This window comes from Scophthalmus maximus, chromosome 14 (genome assembly GCF_022379125.1).
Source record: "Scophthalmus maximus strain ysfricsl-2021 chromosome 14, ASM2237912v1, whole genome shotgun sequence".
Taxonomy (NCBI): domain Eukaryota; kingdom Metazoa; phylum Chordata; class Actinopteri; order Pleuronectiformes; family Scophthalmidae; genus Scophthalmus; species Scophthalmus maximus.
In genome coordinates this window covers 17,675,255-17,688,395 of record NC_061528.1, presented here as the reverse complement: position 1 = coordinate 17,688,395, position 13,141 = coordinate 17,675,255, and the positions used below count along the sequence as shown (strand labels likewise).

Here is a 13,141-nt window from a genome sequence, read left to right as displayed (position 1 = left end):
AATGTGTAAAGGAGCCGACAGCAGTGTTCAGAGAATCCGACTCCACTTACACTAAACTACGTCATTATGCGACGGCAGATGTTATTGAAGTGCGTCTGCCTTGGAGAAACTACAAATTTCCGAAGATGAACTACAAAAAACGCAACGGTGCCATCCAGCATTTTTCAGTGTTTTACCACCGTGTGATATCAGATGTAAATGAATCATATGCAACGGTAATTTACATGATGACCTGTATCCCCTCTGGGTCATATTCTTCTTCTTCTACTACTACTACGGATTTAAGATTTAGGAAACTTCCTTAGTGAATTTGACCATTTGACCGCACCCCTACGCTGCCGCTGACCAGGCAGACATCTTACCTGTGAGGAGGCAAAGTTCCTGTAGCTGACGGCGAGGATGCCATCAGACCACTCATGGGAGACTGGATCAAACTGGCCGTAAAGTTGACCCATGGTGATGGATTTGGGGTTGATAACTGTGATCTGCACCGGGTTCTCCTCCATAAGACCCTGTTACAACAGTCACATACATACAAGCACAAAAAAAGATCACACAGAGATATCGTGAACTCAAAGGAAATGGTTGCACCAGCAAATTCAAAATAGATTGAGCTTGTATATACACATTTTGTCAAATGTGTTACAATGAGCACGACGGCCACTCATTTGACTAACTAGTCCACCCCAAGACTCATAAATTGCTCACACGATTGCTGTCTGCGTGACAGGAAGAGAAGTAAGAAGTGCGACAAAAGGCTTCTCAGACAAGGTGTCACTTTGAGTTAAAAACAATGAGAGCGGGAGCTGCTGACAGAAAAAAAACAAAAAACATAACAAAACAAAACGGAGCGAGAGGGGCTGGACATGATCAGTGGATGTGCGACGACAAGGATGACGATGATAAATGTGGCGTTCCTCAGCGTTCCTCAGCGTTCCATCAGCGGGCCTTCATCTGTCTCCTCTGTGGAAAGCCTCTCGGCCCCTCAGACGTACACAGCGAGCCGGTTGTGCTCCTCTCCGAGATTGATACCTACTAAACAACAAATATGGTTCTGCCAAATTGGATGGATGTGTTTGCTCGGGACGAACGTGAGGCTCAGAAGAGCCTTGGTTATTGATTATAATGCATATTTTTACGTGACATAAACGTTTTTTTGGGGGGGGGGTTATTATAAATTGCGTCCTCCTGAGTTTCAGGGGACCCAATCAAAATTCATGATGAAATATAATTTTAAAATGCTTGGTCAACCATATGAATTTAAGGCTTTTTTTCCCCGTCTAAATTTCTGACAAATTGAACAGCCTAAAACCTGACATGAACATAATAGATAACTTGGACCTCAAGGACAACAGGAATACGACGAAGAAAACAAATTTCTCAATCTCAGACGTCATTATTTTCGGGGAAAAATCTGTCCTGAGTGTTGGAATGTTTAGTCTCTTGCTATGTCATGTCTCCCTTTGCCCTGGATTTGCTGTGATTAGATTAGATACTACGGAGCCATTCTATCAGTTTGATGAAGACATGATTCTGAGAGTTAAATGCGTCAGGGAGGTTTTTTTTGGGACATCATGCACTGACCACTTGTTGATCTGTGTACAAACCAGAAATCTCCTCAATATTGAGCTCCTGTAATAAATACTTCTGCTTAAGACATCTACGGCCTCCGTCTGCCTGATTCAACTGCATCAATTTTTCCATTACAATTATCTTGAATCACATTTATTTTTTCAAATCTATCCAACCTTCAGTGTCCACATTCTTCTATAGCCTCCTGAGTAGATTCTAACAAGACGCCTTACATTTTTACAGACGTCGTGAAGGGCTGCGGCCAGCACACGGTAGGCGCAGGTCTTTCCTCCGTAGGGCTCGCCCACCAGCATGAAGCCATGCCTCACTATCATCATCTCAAAGATCTGCAGGATTTTCTCAGCAAAGAACTCGGTCACTTGCAGGTTCATGCGCTGGCAGTTTTCCTCGATGGCCTCCAGCAGGATGCGGTAGTCTCGTTTTGGAAGCTCCACGCCCGGGAAGAGGTCAGAGGTGATACCCTGAGATGGAGAGGGACAGTGAGAAGGGAATCTTGCGGTTGAATGAGGGGAACGCACACATACACATACTAAACATTAAGTGCACTCTAAACTCGCATGCAAAAACACAATCACCTTGAGATGTTTCGGGTTGAGGAGAGACAAATGACAGATGCACAGAGGCTCAGTGTTAACAACCATTCACTCACACAGACGCATATTCAAGTGAAACTCTTCTGAGTCAAACAGACTTAAATTGTCCGTGTGCATCGTGGTTACAAAATGACCAGAATTAACGTGGGCCGACATCAGTTGATGTGCAGTGCCGCGTTAATCAAGACGAGGTGCTGCGCTCCATTGCACCTCAAACAGCTTCAGATCATGGGACAGGAACTTGGGCAGATTGACATCGATAATGGATCTCAGCAACAGGGTGTCTTCGTTCTCCTCCGGAAAAGTTAGCTGGCCCAAGGAGGAGTGAGGAGAAGAGGGGAAAATAAAAATTTTAAAGTAAGATGAGAACAAAGGCAGACAATGAAAAAGGTATAAGGTGCAAATGAGAAACAGTTGAAGTTTCACTTTAAAGTTTCTCGGTGCCACAGATGCTGATGAAAAAAAGCAAGTGGGAGCATATTCCATGTTTACAGTATACTGTATAAAAAAGCTGGTCTTTTGTGTTTGGGAAAATTTACATGTACGAGCCAACACTCCGATTCCGTTTCTGTGAGATAAGTCCTGTGGTGCGTGTACAATTGAGTCCAATAAAGAAATCACAATAATACATGTAAGTTTCCCAACCCTACTTGAGACAAAGTGCTTCCTCTGTATCAAAAACATGACCAAATCTGTTTTGAGGATGAGCCGAGACAATGCACTTATGTGCTGGTTTTTCCCTCTCGACTTGCTCAACTCCGTGAGCGAGAAGACCAGAAGGGGGGGATTTCCCCCCTTCTGGTCTTCATATCCCCACCTCTGCTAAATTATTCTTATCCCCCCCTCAAAGTGATCAACGCTACTTCACCAACAGACCATCCAAAATACCTCAAATTTTTTTTTGAACTAAGTAAAGCACTGTAACGTGAACAATATCTGTCTGTAGTGCGATAGAACGTTAAAATCAGGAATGGACAATAGATGATCTACCTAATGATCCTGGGTCCGTCGGCCTTGATCACTGCACGACTTTTAGGAATGTCCCCAAGCACGAATATTTGGAAGGAGGATTTAATTCTAGCATGTTTTGTTTTGTTGTGCACTTATAACGGTGGTCCAGTCAGTCGAGTGCGTGCAGTGCAGTGTGTGTAAACATCACTCGCGGACACCTTAAGAAACGTGCAAGCAACTAATGCTCGCATCTTTTAGCTCCCTGGGTAGAGCGCCCGTCTCCCATGCGGAGGTCGGCGGTTTGAAGCCACCCCGCCACACATGATAGAGTCCGCCCCCCCTTCACAAATCGCCCCCCTGCATCAAAGTAATTCTGGGATGAGATACCTTCAGGTTTCCGGCAGCCGTCAGCACAGACTTGACGGCTCTCATCCCGTAGTCGTAGTGATGCTGCATGGACAGCTGCTCCGAGCAGAGTCGATAGGTGGCCACGATTTTCACCGACAGGGGCCGTGCCGTCACAAAGCCACACGAGTAGAGCACAATCTCTGCGATCATCGCGTAGTCCGGCACCATCATGGCCACAGTCCTGAACAGAGCCTGGTAGAAATAAACGAGCGTCACTTTATGGTTTTCTGTCATTTTTGACTTAGTTGAAGTTTAGAGACGGGCAAAAAAAAGAAGCTGTGTTAAACTATAATTTTAGTCAACGAACACATAATGCTGATTTTCCAACTAAAAATATTGAAATAAAGCCCATGAGGTGATACTGTGCCTTGAGATTGTCCGGTAGCTCTGAGCGCCCAGCATATCCAGGGTTCATAGTAATGAAGACAGCGCAGGAGGGGTTGAGTTTCAGCAGTGATCCTTCAAACATTAGCATCTCCACATGGGCAGAAATTCCTGGACACACAGATAAGAGTTACAGTGTTGTATGAATTTGCCTTATAATTATACCTTTGTGCATTTTGACTTCTGATGACAGTAGCTCATTTCTTTACGCTCCACTACAGTTTGAGCCGGCTGCTTCTTTGGGCACTTTTTAATAGGGGTCGACCGACAAGGCTTTTTCAGGGCCGATACCGATTATTACTAATCTGTTAGGGCCGCTAAACCGATATTTGAAACCAATATTTGTCTCCAGTAAAAAAGTGTCAAAAGACATAAAAATTTAGAATAACACATACTCTTGACACAAAACTTTTGAAATGTCTTAAAGCATATTTCATTGATGGGACATTTGCTAAAGTCCAGAGAGTAGTGACTGTGGCTGCATCGGAGCCAAAGTGGCAAATTTTATAATAAAATGATCTAATCTGCGAATCGGCTTAAAAAATGGCTGATTGCGATAACCATAAAAAATGGTGAATATCGACGACGTCGACCCCTACTTTTTAAAAAGTGTAATGATGTCACATCTGTATGGAATTTGTGTGAAAAATGCACTTGCCAATCAGACATGACGTGGCAACAAATAACAACAAATACAAATGCACAACAAGTACTCAAAAAAGTGTTTTTCTTCTTTTTCTGTCCTCTAAAATGTAAAATAGGGACTTGTATTGGAGCAAATGTTGTCACTATAAAGGTGTTTTCAAAATTCCTTTCCTGGAGGAGGAGATTTCTGTGCACTTCCCTGGCAAGCTATATTTGGCACGTTACAAATACAGAAAACCAATCGATGACGAATATGAAAATGTAGGCAAAGAAATCGGAAACTTCCAGTGCATCCACGAGAGGAAGGCTGGTGTGTCAGCAGTTAGAGTTAGCATTAGCAGTTTGTGAAAGTTTTATGGCTGAATCTCCAATGTTGCCCCTAGCCATCTTGCTGCGCAAACTCTTCCACCAGTCAACCTAGCACGAGCAGCTGTGGTGGGCGGGGTGTGCGGCCTTTTTTATTTGCATATCATGAATATTCATATTCTCAGAATTCCTCAATGAGGGTTAGTTAATGGTTTCCACCCCCATTTCATACGGTTTTTTAAAACTTTTTTAGGGGTAAACAATGTTAAACAAAATATTAGGCATAGCAGATTATTTTTATATACTTTACAACGTGACTTGAGGGGGTCTTTAACACTGACTGCTATTGGCTTACAAGCTTTAAATGTCTCACAAAAATACCTATAGCTCACTTATTTGACGTATCAGGCTTTATAACCTGGTCAACATACAGTACAACACCCTCCATCCACCATACAGATTACGCCTTACAAACAGCTGTAAAAAAAATTGTTTTAGCTGAGTTAAGTAACAGACAGCTATTAGCATTTTTGGGGCCAAGAAAAACCGGTATACCCCTTTTGGCCCCTTGCATCTCATGATGCAAGTCATTTGATGCCCAAGGCACACATGGGAGACGTTGCCGCAGTGCAATGAACAAAGTCGTGCTTGAAGGCCCGCTGTCCAGCCTACAACAAATTGCCTCAGCTTCAGGGGTTGAACTCCTTTGTAGTCTAAAGTTTTGAAAAAAGCTCTCACACTTACAAGAATACATCAAATATGTCTCTGGTACAATGCCAGCTAACGCAAAGATCAGAGGGAAAGAAAAGCCAGGAGGTAAAAAAAAAAAAAAGCACAAACCTCTTTGTATGGTGAGAATCTGTTGAGCCACGACAGACAGCACCTCCAAGTCAATGCGGTTAAACTCATCAAAGCAGGCCCAAGCTCCGCAGGACAAAAGGCCCTGGTCTCACACACGCACATGCACAAACACACACACACACACACACACACACACACACGCACACAGAAACAATTTAACCATAAACAAAAATGGGATTTTGATAATTTTTTGGGGTAATCACTCAGTGTGGCTCTTGTGCCTTCCCACATTAAAGACCACAACATAGCTGTAATCATATGACACAAATCAGCAGTGCTGGGGGTCAGTGAGCAAGGCCCCCCTGGCTGAACTGATCAGTGCAGAGCAATTTTTGAAAGGACAAATCATAATATTCTACACTTCTCCCATCAGGAAAATTGTAGCGGGAGTAAGGTACATGTGGAAATGAGTGCATATGTCATACATACAATTTAAAAAAATAATTTTCGAAAGGTATAAAAAGGAGGAAGGGGAATGCAAAGCAAATTGATGGTGTTATTACTTTTTTTTTTTCCTCTTTTCACAATCTTGGGTAGTTCATAGATTTATCTTGCTTATTTGTTATCCATTATTATTGGCTAACTAGTTTTTAGTTTTTTTCTTTTGAAATATATGTTATTGATGATTACTTTTTTAAATGTTCGAAAAAAGGTTTATTCTATTTTATATGTTTTATTTGCATCATGATGGGCAAATACTCCAAACATTTAAATTTATGAGGACAGGTTGTAGTGGTGTTTGCCATTCTAATGATGAAGAGGATTTTTTAGCCCCTATGTTTTATTCTACGGTGAAACCCTTTGAGATGGTCAGTTATGCTAGAGGGGGCCGGGATGTCTGTTCTGGCCCACTTCCATCAGTAAGAAGAGGGAAACAGCATGTGGGGATATCCACTTTTATCAGAAATAACAGATTTTTTGAACGCTCGGTTAAATTGGTGTGTCGGAAAGAGTTTTTTTTATTAGTGTAGATTTCACTTACATGGGTCGGTGATTTCAGAACTGCAGGTGGGCATTGTTTTCAAAAGGATGTGTGAGCATTTAGGTTTATATTAGTGCTGAAAATAGTACAATTTAGCCATAGCGAGACAACTGACTCACTTTGAAGAATTTGCCCAGGGCAATGTAGTCCAGTCCATCGGAGCAGTTGAAGACCACACACTGCTTGGCCACAGCTTTAGCCAGGTCTTTGGTTGTCTCGGTTTTCCCCGTGCCGGCCGGGCCCTCGGGGGCCCCTCCCAAATGGAGATGCAGGGCGCCAAACAGCGTGCTGAGAGACGATGAACAGACGGGACCAAAGATTATGGAATGTCAGCGATTCGCCTTGTTGTGTTGACTATAAATATTTTCATCAACCAGGAACGTGTCAGAATAGGTTGACTCCTAGTTTGCTGACAAAACATTGAGGCTAGTGTAAAATGTTGAAATGTCGGAAAGCATCACCGCAAGGCAGCTTTTTTTTAGGCGGTACACAAAAACTCCTATTTCATTATACTGTTATATGGGTCGTTTTTGTACTGCAATGCAATCATTTAAAAGTAAAATGAGAACAATTTTGGTTATTAGGATTTCAACACATGGAACAAAGAAATCTTACATAACATACATAATAAATACACTCATCAAACAGTTTATTATCATGCTAATATTGGGTAGGGTCTCCCTTTGATCTCAAAACAACCTCAGTTATTTGTGATATGGATCCAACACAATCCAAACTTTCCTTTATGATTCAGCTTCACGTTGACGGGACTGCATCACATAATTTCTGCAGATTTCTCAGCTTTAGATTTGTGCCAGTTCTACCGCATTCCAAAGGTGATTTATTGGATTCAGATCTGGTGACTGAGGAGGTCACTGAACCTGTGTGTCAGACGACTTTTGCTTTGAGACATGGAGCATCATCATGCTGGAAGTAGCAATTAGAAGATTGTAAATTGGGACCATAAAGGGATGAACATGGTCCGCAACAATAATCAGACAGACACATCCAAAACATGATTTGAATTAAGGGGCCCAGAAAAACAATTCCCCACACATTTACACCACCACCAGTAGTCTGACTGTGGACACAAGGCAGGTTGGATCAACAGATTCACACTATTGCTGCCAAATTCTGACCTGACCATCTACAGCCTCAGCAGACATCCAGATTCATCAAACCAGGCTCGGTTTAGTGTTGGTGAGTGGGTCTAAGTCCACTGCAGCCTTAGATTTCAGTTCTTGGCTGACAGGAGTGTAGCCCAACGTGATCTTCTACTTTTGTAGACCATCTACCTCAAGGTTGGATGTGTTGTGCCCTTGTTCTATTACCTCTCTCGTCAAAAAGGTGTTTCCAGTAAACTCTACTGCTGCGCAAGAAGCCCCAGATGATCGGCAGGTTTACAAATGCTCACACGAGCTTGTCACACCACAATTATTGACATCCAAATTTTTCCCCATTCGGATGTTTGATGTGAAAATTAACTGAAGCTTCCAACATATAGCTGCACAATTTTAGTGCATTGCTCTTCTGTCTGGTTATAGGCTGATGCGTTAATGGCATAAATAAGCAGGTGTGGTAAAGTGCAGCCTTAGTGTATGTTGATAAAAAACAAAAAAAAATAGTGTTCCCCTTCAACAATACACACATGTTCTTGCCTGGATACATTAAGATCCATGAAGTTGTTTTTGACTATCTCCAGTTTGGGCTTTGTGAAGTAATCACGCAGACGAAACCTTTAACTGCAGAAATGTCCAACAAATACATTCGCAGAAGAAAAGCAGACAGTGGAGTGTTGAGGGTGATATGTGTAGTAGCTCTACCGGTAGCAGCGGTCAGTGAGAGGGGTTATAACCAGACGTGGTGTGTTGCCAAGGTATTCGTAACCATAAGGCAAACCAGCGTTGATCATCTTGGTCTGGAGCTGGTTTTCCTGAACAGGGTATGATGCAGAATTCAGAGGTCAGTAACTCTGTCCTTATTATCAATGGACAAAAATAATTTTATCATAACTTCGGATGATCAGTGTGTACGATGGTGTATCAGGGACATTGAAGGAAAAAAAAAAAAATACGGTCCTGGGGAGGGGGATAATATTTCGAAAAAAAATTTCAAGATTAAAGTTCGCGAATTTACAAGAAAGAAACTCAGATATTCACTGAGATTAAAGTCGTTAATTTACGAGAAAAATTGTGTTTTGTTAATCAAAGAACTACTTCACATCAGGATCACCATTAATACTGCCACATGCCGTGTGCTGTGTCTGCAGTGAATAAGCTAATCAAATTATATTTTGCAATCGGGATTTACCAAAAAGCAAATATTCGTGATTTTAGCCCAGAATCACCATATTCTCATAAGCATCCGGACATCTGTTGTGATCCTGAAGCGATGTAGTTCCTTATTTTTCCCGTAAATTTACAGCTTTAATGTCATAAATTCATAGTTTTTTTCTCTGAATATAACCCCCCTAACCCAGCTAAGTAAAAAAATATTTTTTCCCTACAATGGACCTAATACGCCGTCATAAGTGTGGCCCTAATGGCTCCCTGAGGACATGCACCCAAAATCCCCTACACCTCCGACCTACCGCCCAGTAGTAGCGCAGTTGGCTAAGCCACTCAAAGTCATTTTCATCACTTATTCCCTTTTGCACCAGCACGGCCAGCACATCCCTGGCGTGGACGTCCAGCACGACGAGCGCCCCGAGGGTCACACGGTTCTGCTTGGACAGCTTGCCACGCACGAGCGCCACGATGTCGTCGATCTGCCTGTTGTTTTGGTCCAGGTAGGCGCCTAGGGCCTGAGGGGAGGAGACGTTTTAGCAGGAGGCAGAGCATGCTGGAGTTAATCATGACAGAGTGGGGATGCTATCATGCTATCATGCACCCCATCTAAAAACTGAAGGTCACAAGTTTGATCCCTGAAACAACTAGCAAGTCTGTCACTATGAGAAAGACACCACACTTCTCCTTCTTTTGTGGGTGCTACTGCTACCTGGGCCATGACATTCCACCTATGAACTGAAAAAAACTATTGTGTATTGAAATATATAAACAGAAAAATATGACCTGTGATACGAAAGGTGCAAAAGTATATCGCATCTGGTTGTGGCAGCGGACCTCTGCTGGCTATGTCAACTTACTAAGACATGTCCACTCATAAGCTGTCGTCGCTCCTCATTTGATGTGACAGGTCTAATTCAGTTTGAAATTCCTGTTCACAACAGCTGTTTAACCCATATTCACTAAAAGAGCAGTAGGTGTTGTATTACATTATTATCTGGGGGGGGGTTTCAAAGACAGTCAGGGATTCTTCTTTCTTAAAAAAAAACATGTTTCACTCCTAAGTCTAATGTAATGACAATATTCTAGAAATATTGCAGGAAGTGATCATCTGTATAATAGATCTAAGGCAACAATATAAAGTACCTAACCTCCACAGTACATACAATATATACATACTGTGCATGAGTGTGTGTAAATACAATAAAGAATTGATCACCTGCTGTCCAGAACAGATTGCTTCGTGTATAGCCTTTGTCCAGTAGACCTGCGAGACACACAGCACAGTCTGGCCAGGCCACGCACGCACCCAGTCGTTCCTCAGTTGATCGGGGTATGCCTGGATCGCCTCGCCGACTACCTACGATCAAAGACAGAGGCGTTACACCCAGTGTTTTCTGTATCATGGAGAACATTGTTAAGGATACAGGGAGAAGTCTTGAATGCGCAGGCTCAACTTTGGTGGCATGTATGAGGGAAGTTAAAAACCAGAACAGAAACAACAAAACTATAACGTCCACACAAAACCTTATGCAGCGAGGCCATCATGCCGTTCTCCAGCTCAAGGAGCCACTTCTCCACCTGGCCCCTGGCTTTGGAGGTGGAAATGATGTCCAGCAGCTCCACCACTTCCCCCTCACTGCTCTTCATATGAGTGATGTCCAGCACGTCGGTGAACACCACACTGGCGATGCCTTCAAAGCACTTCTTCAGATGGGGCTGCACCCTGGAGGAGAGGCAGGCAAGAAAATCACCATGGTATTTTCTGCCTACATTATAGCTGATCTAATGTTCAAAGTAGTAAGTGTCATCTTGTGGACATTGTATGGGCTCAGTTTTATGTGTGAATAACCACACAATTGTAACCCAATATCTATTTCTATTTTAACCTATGCAGCTACTGTATCCCTGGCCACATTTCTTTGTATTTATTTGTTACGTCTTGATTTGCCAAGTTATGCTTTCAATCACACTGGGGAATACGTCCTAAGAAATGAAACAGAGCCTTAAATGTAATGTTTTCTCAGATTGTTATTCTTCTGACTAACTTCTCTTGATTGTACAGTAAACAAAGTCCTTCCTCTTTTCTATGCTGCTTCACATCTCTATGTTTCTGTTGTCGCACTCTGTAAGCCAATTACAGACGACAAAAAAAAAATATCTTTCACAGAATGAAATAGGAAATAGGAACAAGTTTTCTGAAGCAATGCTTTCAGTACCCAGTAACTCCATCCCCCCCTGCTTTCTCCCAACATTACACTTATCTTCACGCCTGACCCAAATACACAGCACAGCCCCTGTCGAACTGTCGAAATCTGCTCTTTACAGAAGAGACGAGGATTTTGTGTGCACACTCAAAACACCACAACTCTTTTGTATTTGCGTTCTATGTAATCTTTTAGATTGGCTACTTTCAAATGCTATATCCCTGTAATGAGTTTTTTCTCCATTAACCTCCAAACATATTCTGGTACAGAAGCTGCTCGGAGTTTATTTATTATTGTCTACATGCAGTACACAAACAAGTTCTGACTAGGCTGTTGAATGGACCGAAAATACTATTCAAACTCTCTCAGAGTGGGATACAAGTGGGCTCAAGTATTTTTCCTTGGCTCACCAGGGGGTTAAACACAATTGATGCCTCTAGCTGTAGTAAAGGACAATGATTGATATAATAAAACATCATTATGCCTGTTAACCTTGTGGGGTCTTTGGTCTCAGAGAGTATTTCCAGCAGCTCCTCGTTGGACAGGAAGAAGAACCGGGGGAAATAGAGACGCTTCTTCTCCAGGTAGCTGTTCAGACCTTTGAGGATCATCTCCAGGAGCTCATTGGACTTCTTCAGCATCTCCAGCATGTTTTCGATGCTTATCACTGCCAACACATGTTTGTCCTGCCACAGACGGGAGTAAAAAGCAAATCGTGTTTGAAGCAAATTGATCAACTCGGTCGAGTACTTTGACTTTTTACCTCACAACCGTATCTGAGGTCAAAATCCAACATGGTCATTTCATTGCCATTTCCAACACACATATACGCAAATTGATTTGTTTGACCCCTTTGCCAATTTCAGGTCCATAAAGAAAATCATTTCAAGTTCCTAGTTTTGTGTCTCCAGTTTAAAAGTGGTCATTTGGATCTAACAGCTGTTAACTACCCATTGTATTGAGTTTTTTCAGAAGTGATAATGAAATATCCATTTCCTTGGCCTCTTTGGACAGTAAACCATTGCACCCAGGGCCAATTCCTCTACAAAAAGAGCAGCCATTTTTATCAAATTCCCTCCCAGATAAGCACATCCCTCCTACGACTTTTAGAACAACTGGCGTATGTGAAATGACACAATGCTCTGTTGCCTTTAAACTCAAATTTTTAATTCTACAATACAAATACAATCTAAAAGACACTGCACATTTTTTTGTTCTGCTCATATTTTTCCAGCAGTAAAGTGTCAGTGTTGTCATGAAGAAACTGCAATATCTTCCTACAGCATCATCCAGTCTGTCTTCCACAGTAAGGCCCGCTTGTCTCCCTGGAAAAATCTGTGACGGGACGGTAATAGAGATTTCACCTGAGGCCTGTCTAGCAACTATGAAATATTTCAGCTCTGATATCATCTCGTCTGTACACTTATTCAATATCCTGTGCCCCAGGAAGTACCTAAATAAAAATTCTCTCTAATCTCCAAGGTTTGACAGCAAATGCCTGAACCTGCTCGTATGAAAACGCTGGAGATTCTGAGACAAAGCAGGTGGCCTGATATCATACTCAGACTGGAATGAAATAAACACAAAGGGGGGGATAAGACGAAGGTAAACTATCCTTGTTCTGTAGCTCTGCAGCTTTTTGATCACCATTAATCCATCCTACCAATGAACTTCCGAGTTTTATACAATTTAACAACACTAATAACAATTTAACAACACTAATAATAATTATTTTTGATCTCTGATGAATACTATTGATTTCTTATGACAGAAGTGGTGGCGATGGCTTTTGCCACATACCAAAGAAACTAGTTTCCCTTTGGATTCACCAGATAATGCAATAAACAAAAAGTAAGAATTAAAAACCATGTTAGATTGTTTTTTATGAGCTAGGAATTGTGATTTGTTAACGCAGTATCTGACGCC

At 42.1% G+C, this 13,141-nt stretch overlaps 1 protein-coding gene across 7 annotated transcripts in view; it reads right to left on the bottom strand.

Annotated features, from left to right (window-relative positions):
• dnah7 (dynein, axonemal, heavy chain 7) overlaps positions 1-13,141 on the bottom strand; it is a 78,483-nt gene that overhangs the window by 44,160 nt on the left and 21,182 nt on the right. For 6 of the 7 annotated variants that reach the window (XR_004796305.2, XM_035651107.2, XM_035651106.2 and 3 more), the window contains 12 exons: positions 11,708-11,901; positions 10,536-10,734; positions 10,228-10,368; positions 9,314-9,526; positions 8,547-8,656; positions 6,843-7,011; positions 5,721-5,823; positions 3,913-4,040; positions 3,525-3,737; positions 2,397-2,495; positions 1,806-2,054; positions 363-512 (listed from right to left, as the gene is read on the bottom strand). Coding sequence is in view for 6 of the 7 variants with exons in the window: in XM_035651107.2 (XP_035507000.1) it covers positions 363-512; positions 1,806-2,054; positions 2,397-2,495; positions 3,525-3,737; positions 3,913-4,040; positions 5,721-5,823; positions 6,843-7,011; positions 8,547-8,656; positions 9,314-9,526; positions 10,228-10,368; positions 10,536-10,734; positions 11,708-11,901 (1,968 nt within the window). In the remaining variant the exon portion in view is untranslated. The remainder of the gene's footprint in view (positions 1-362; positions 513-1,805; positions 2,055-2,396; positions 2,496-3,524; positions 3,738-3,912; positions 4,041-5,720; positions 5,824-6,842; positions 7,012-8,546; positions 8,657-9,313; positions 9,527-10,227; positions 10,369-10,535; positions 10,735-11,707; positions 11,902-13,141) is intronic. The other variant, XM_035651108.2, reaches the window with a different exon arrangement.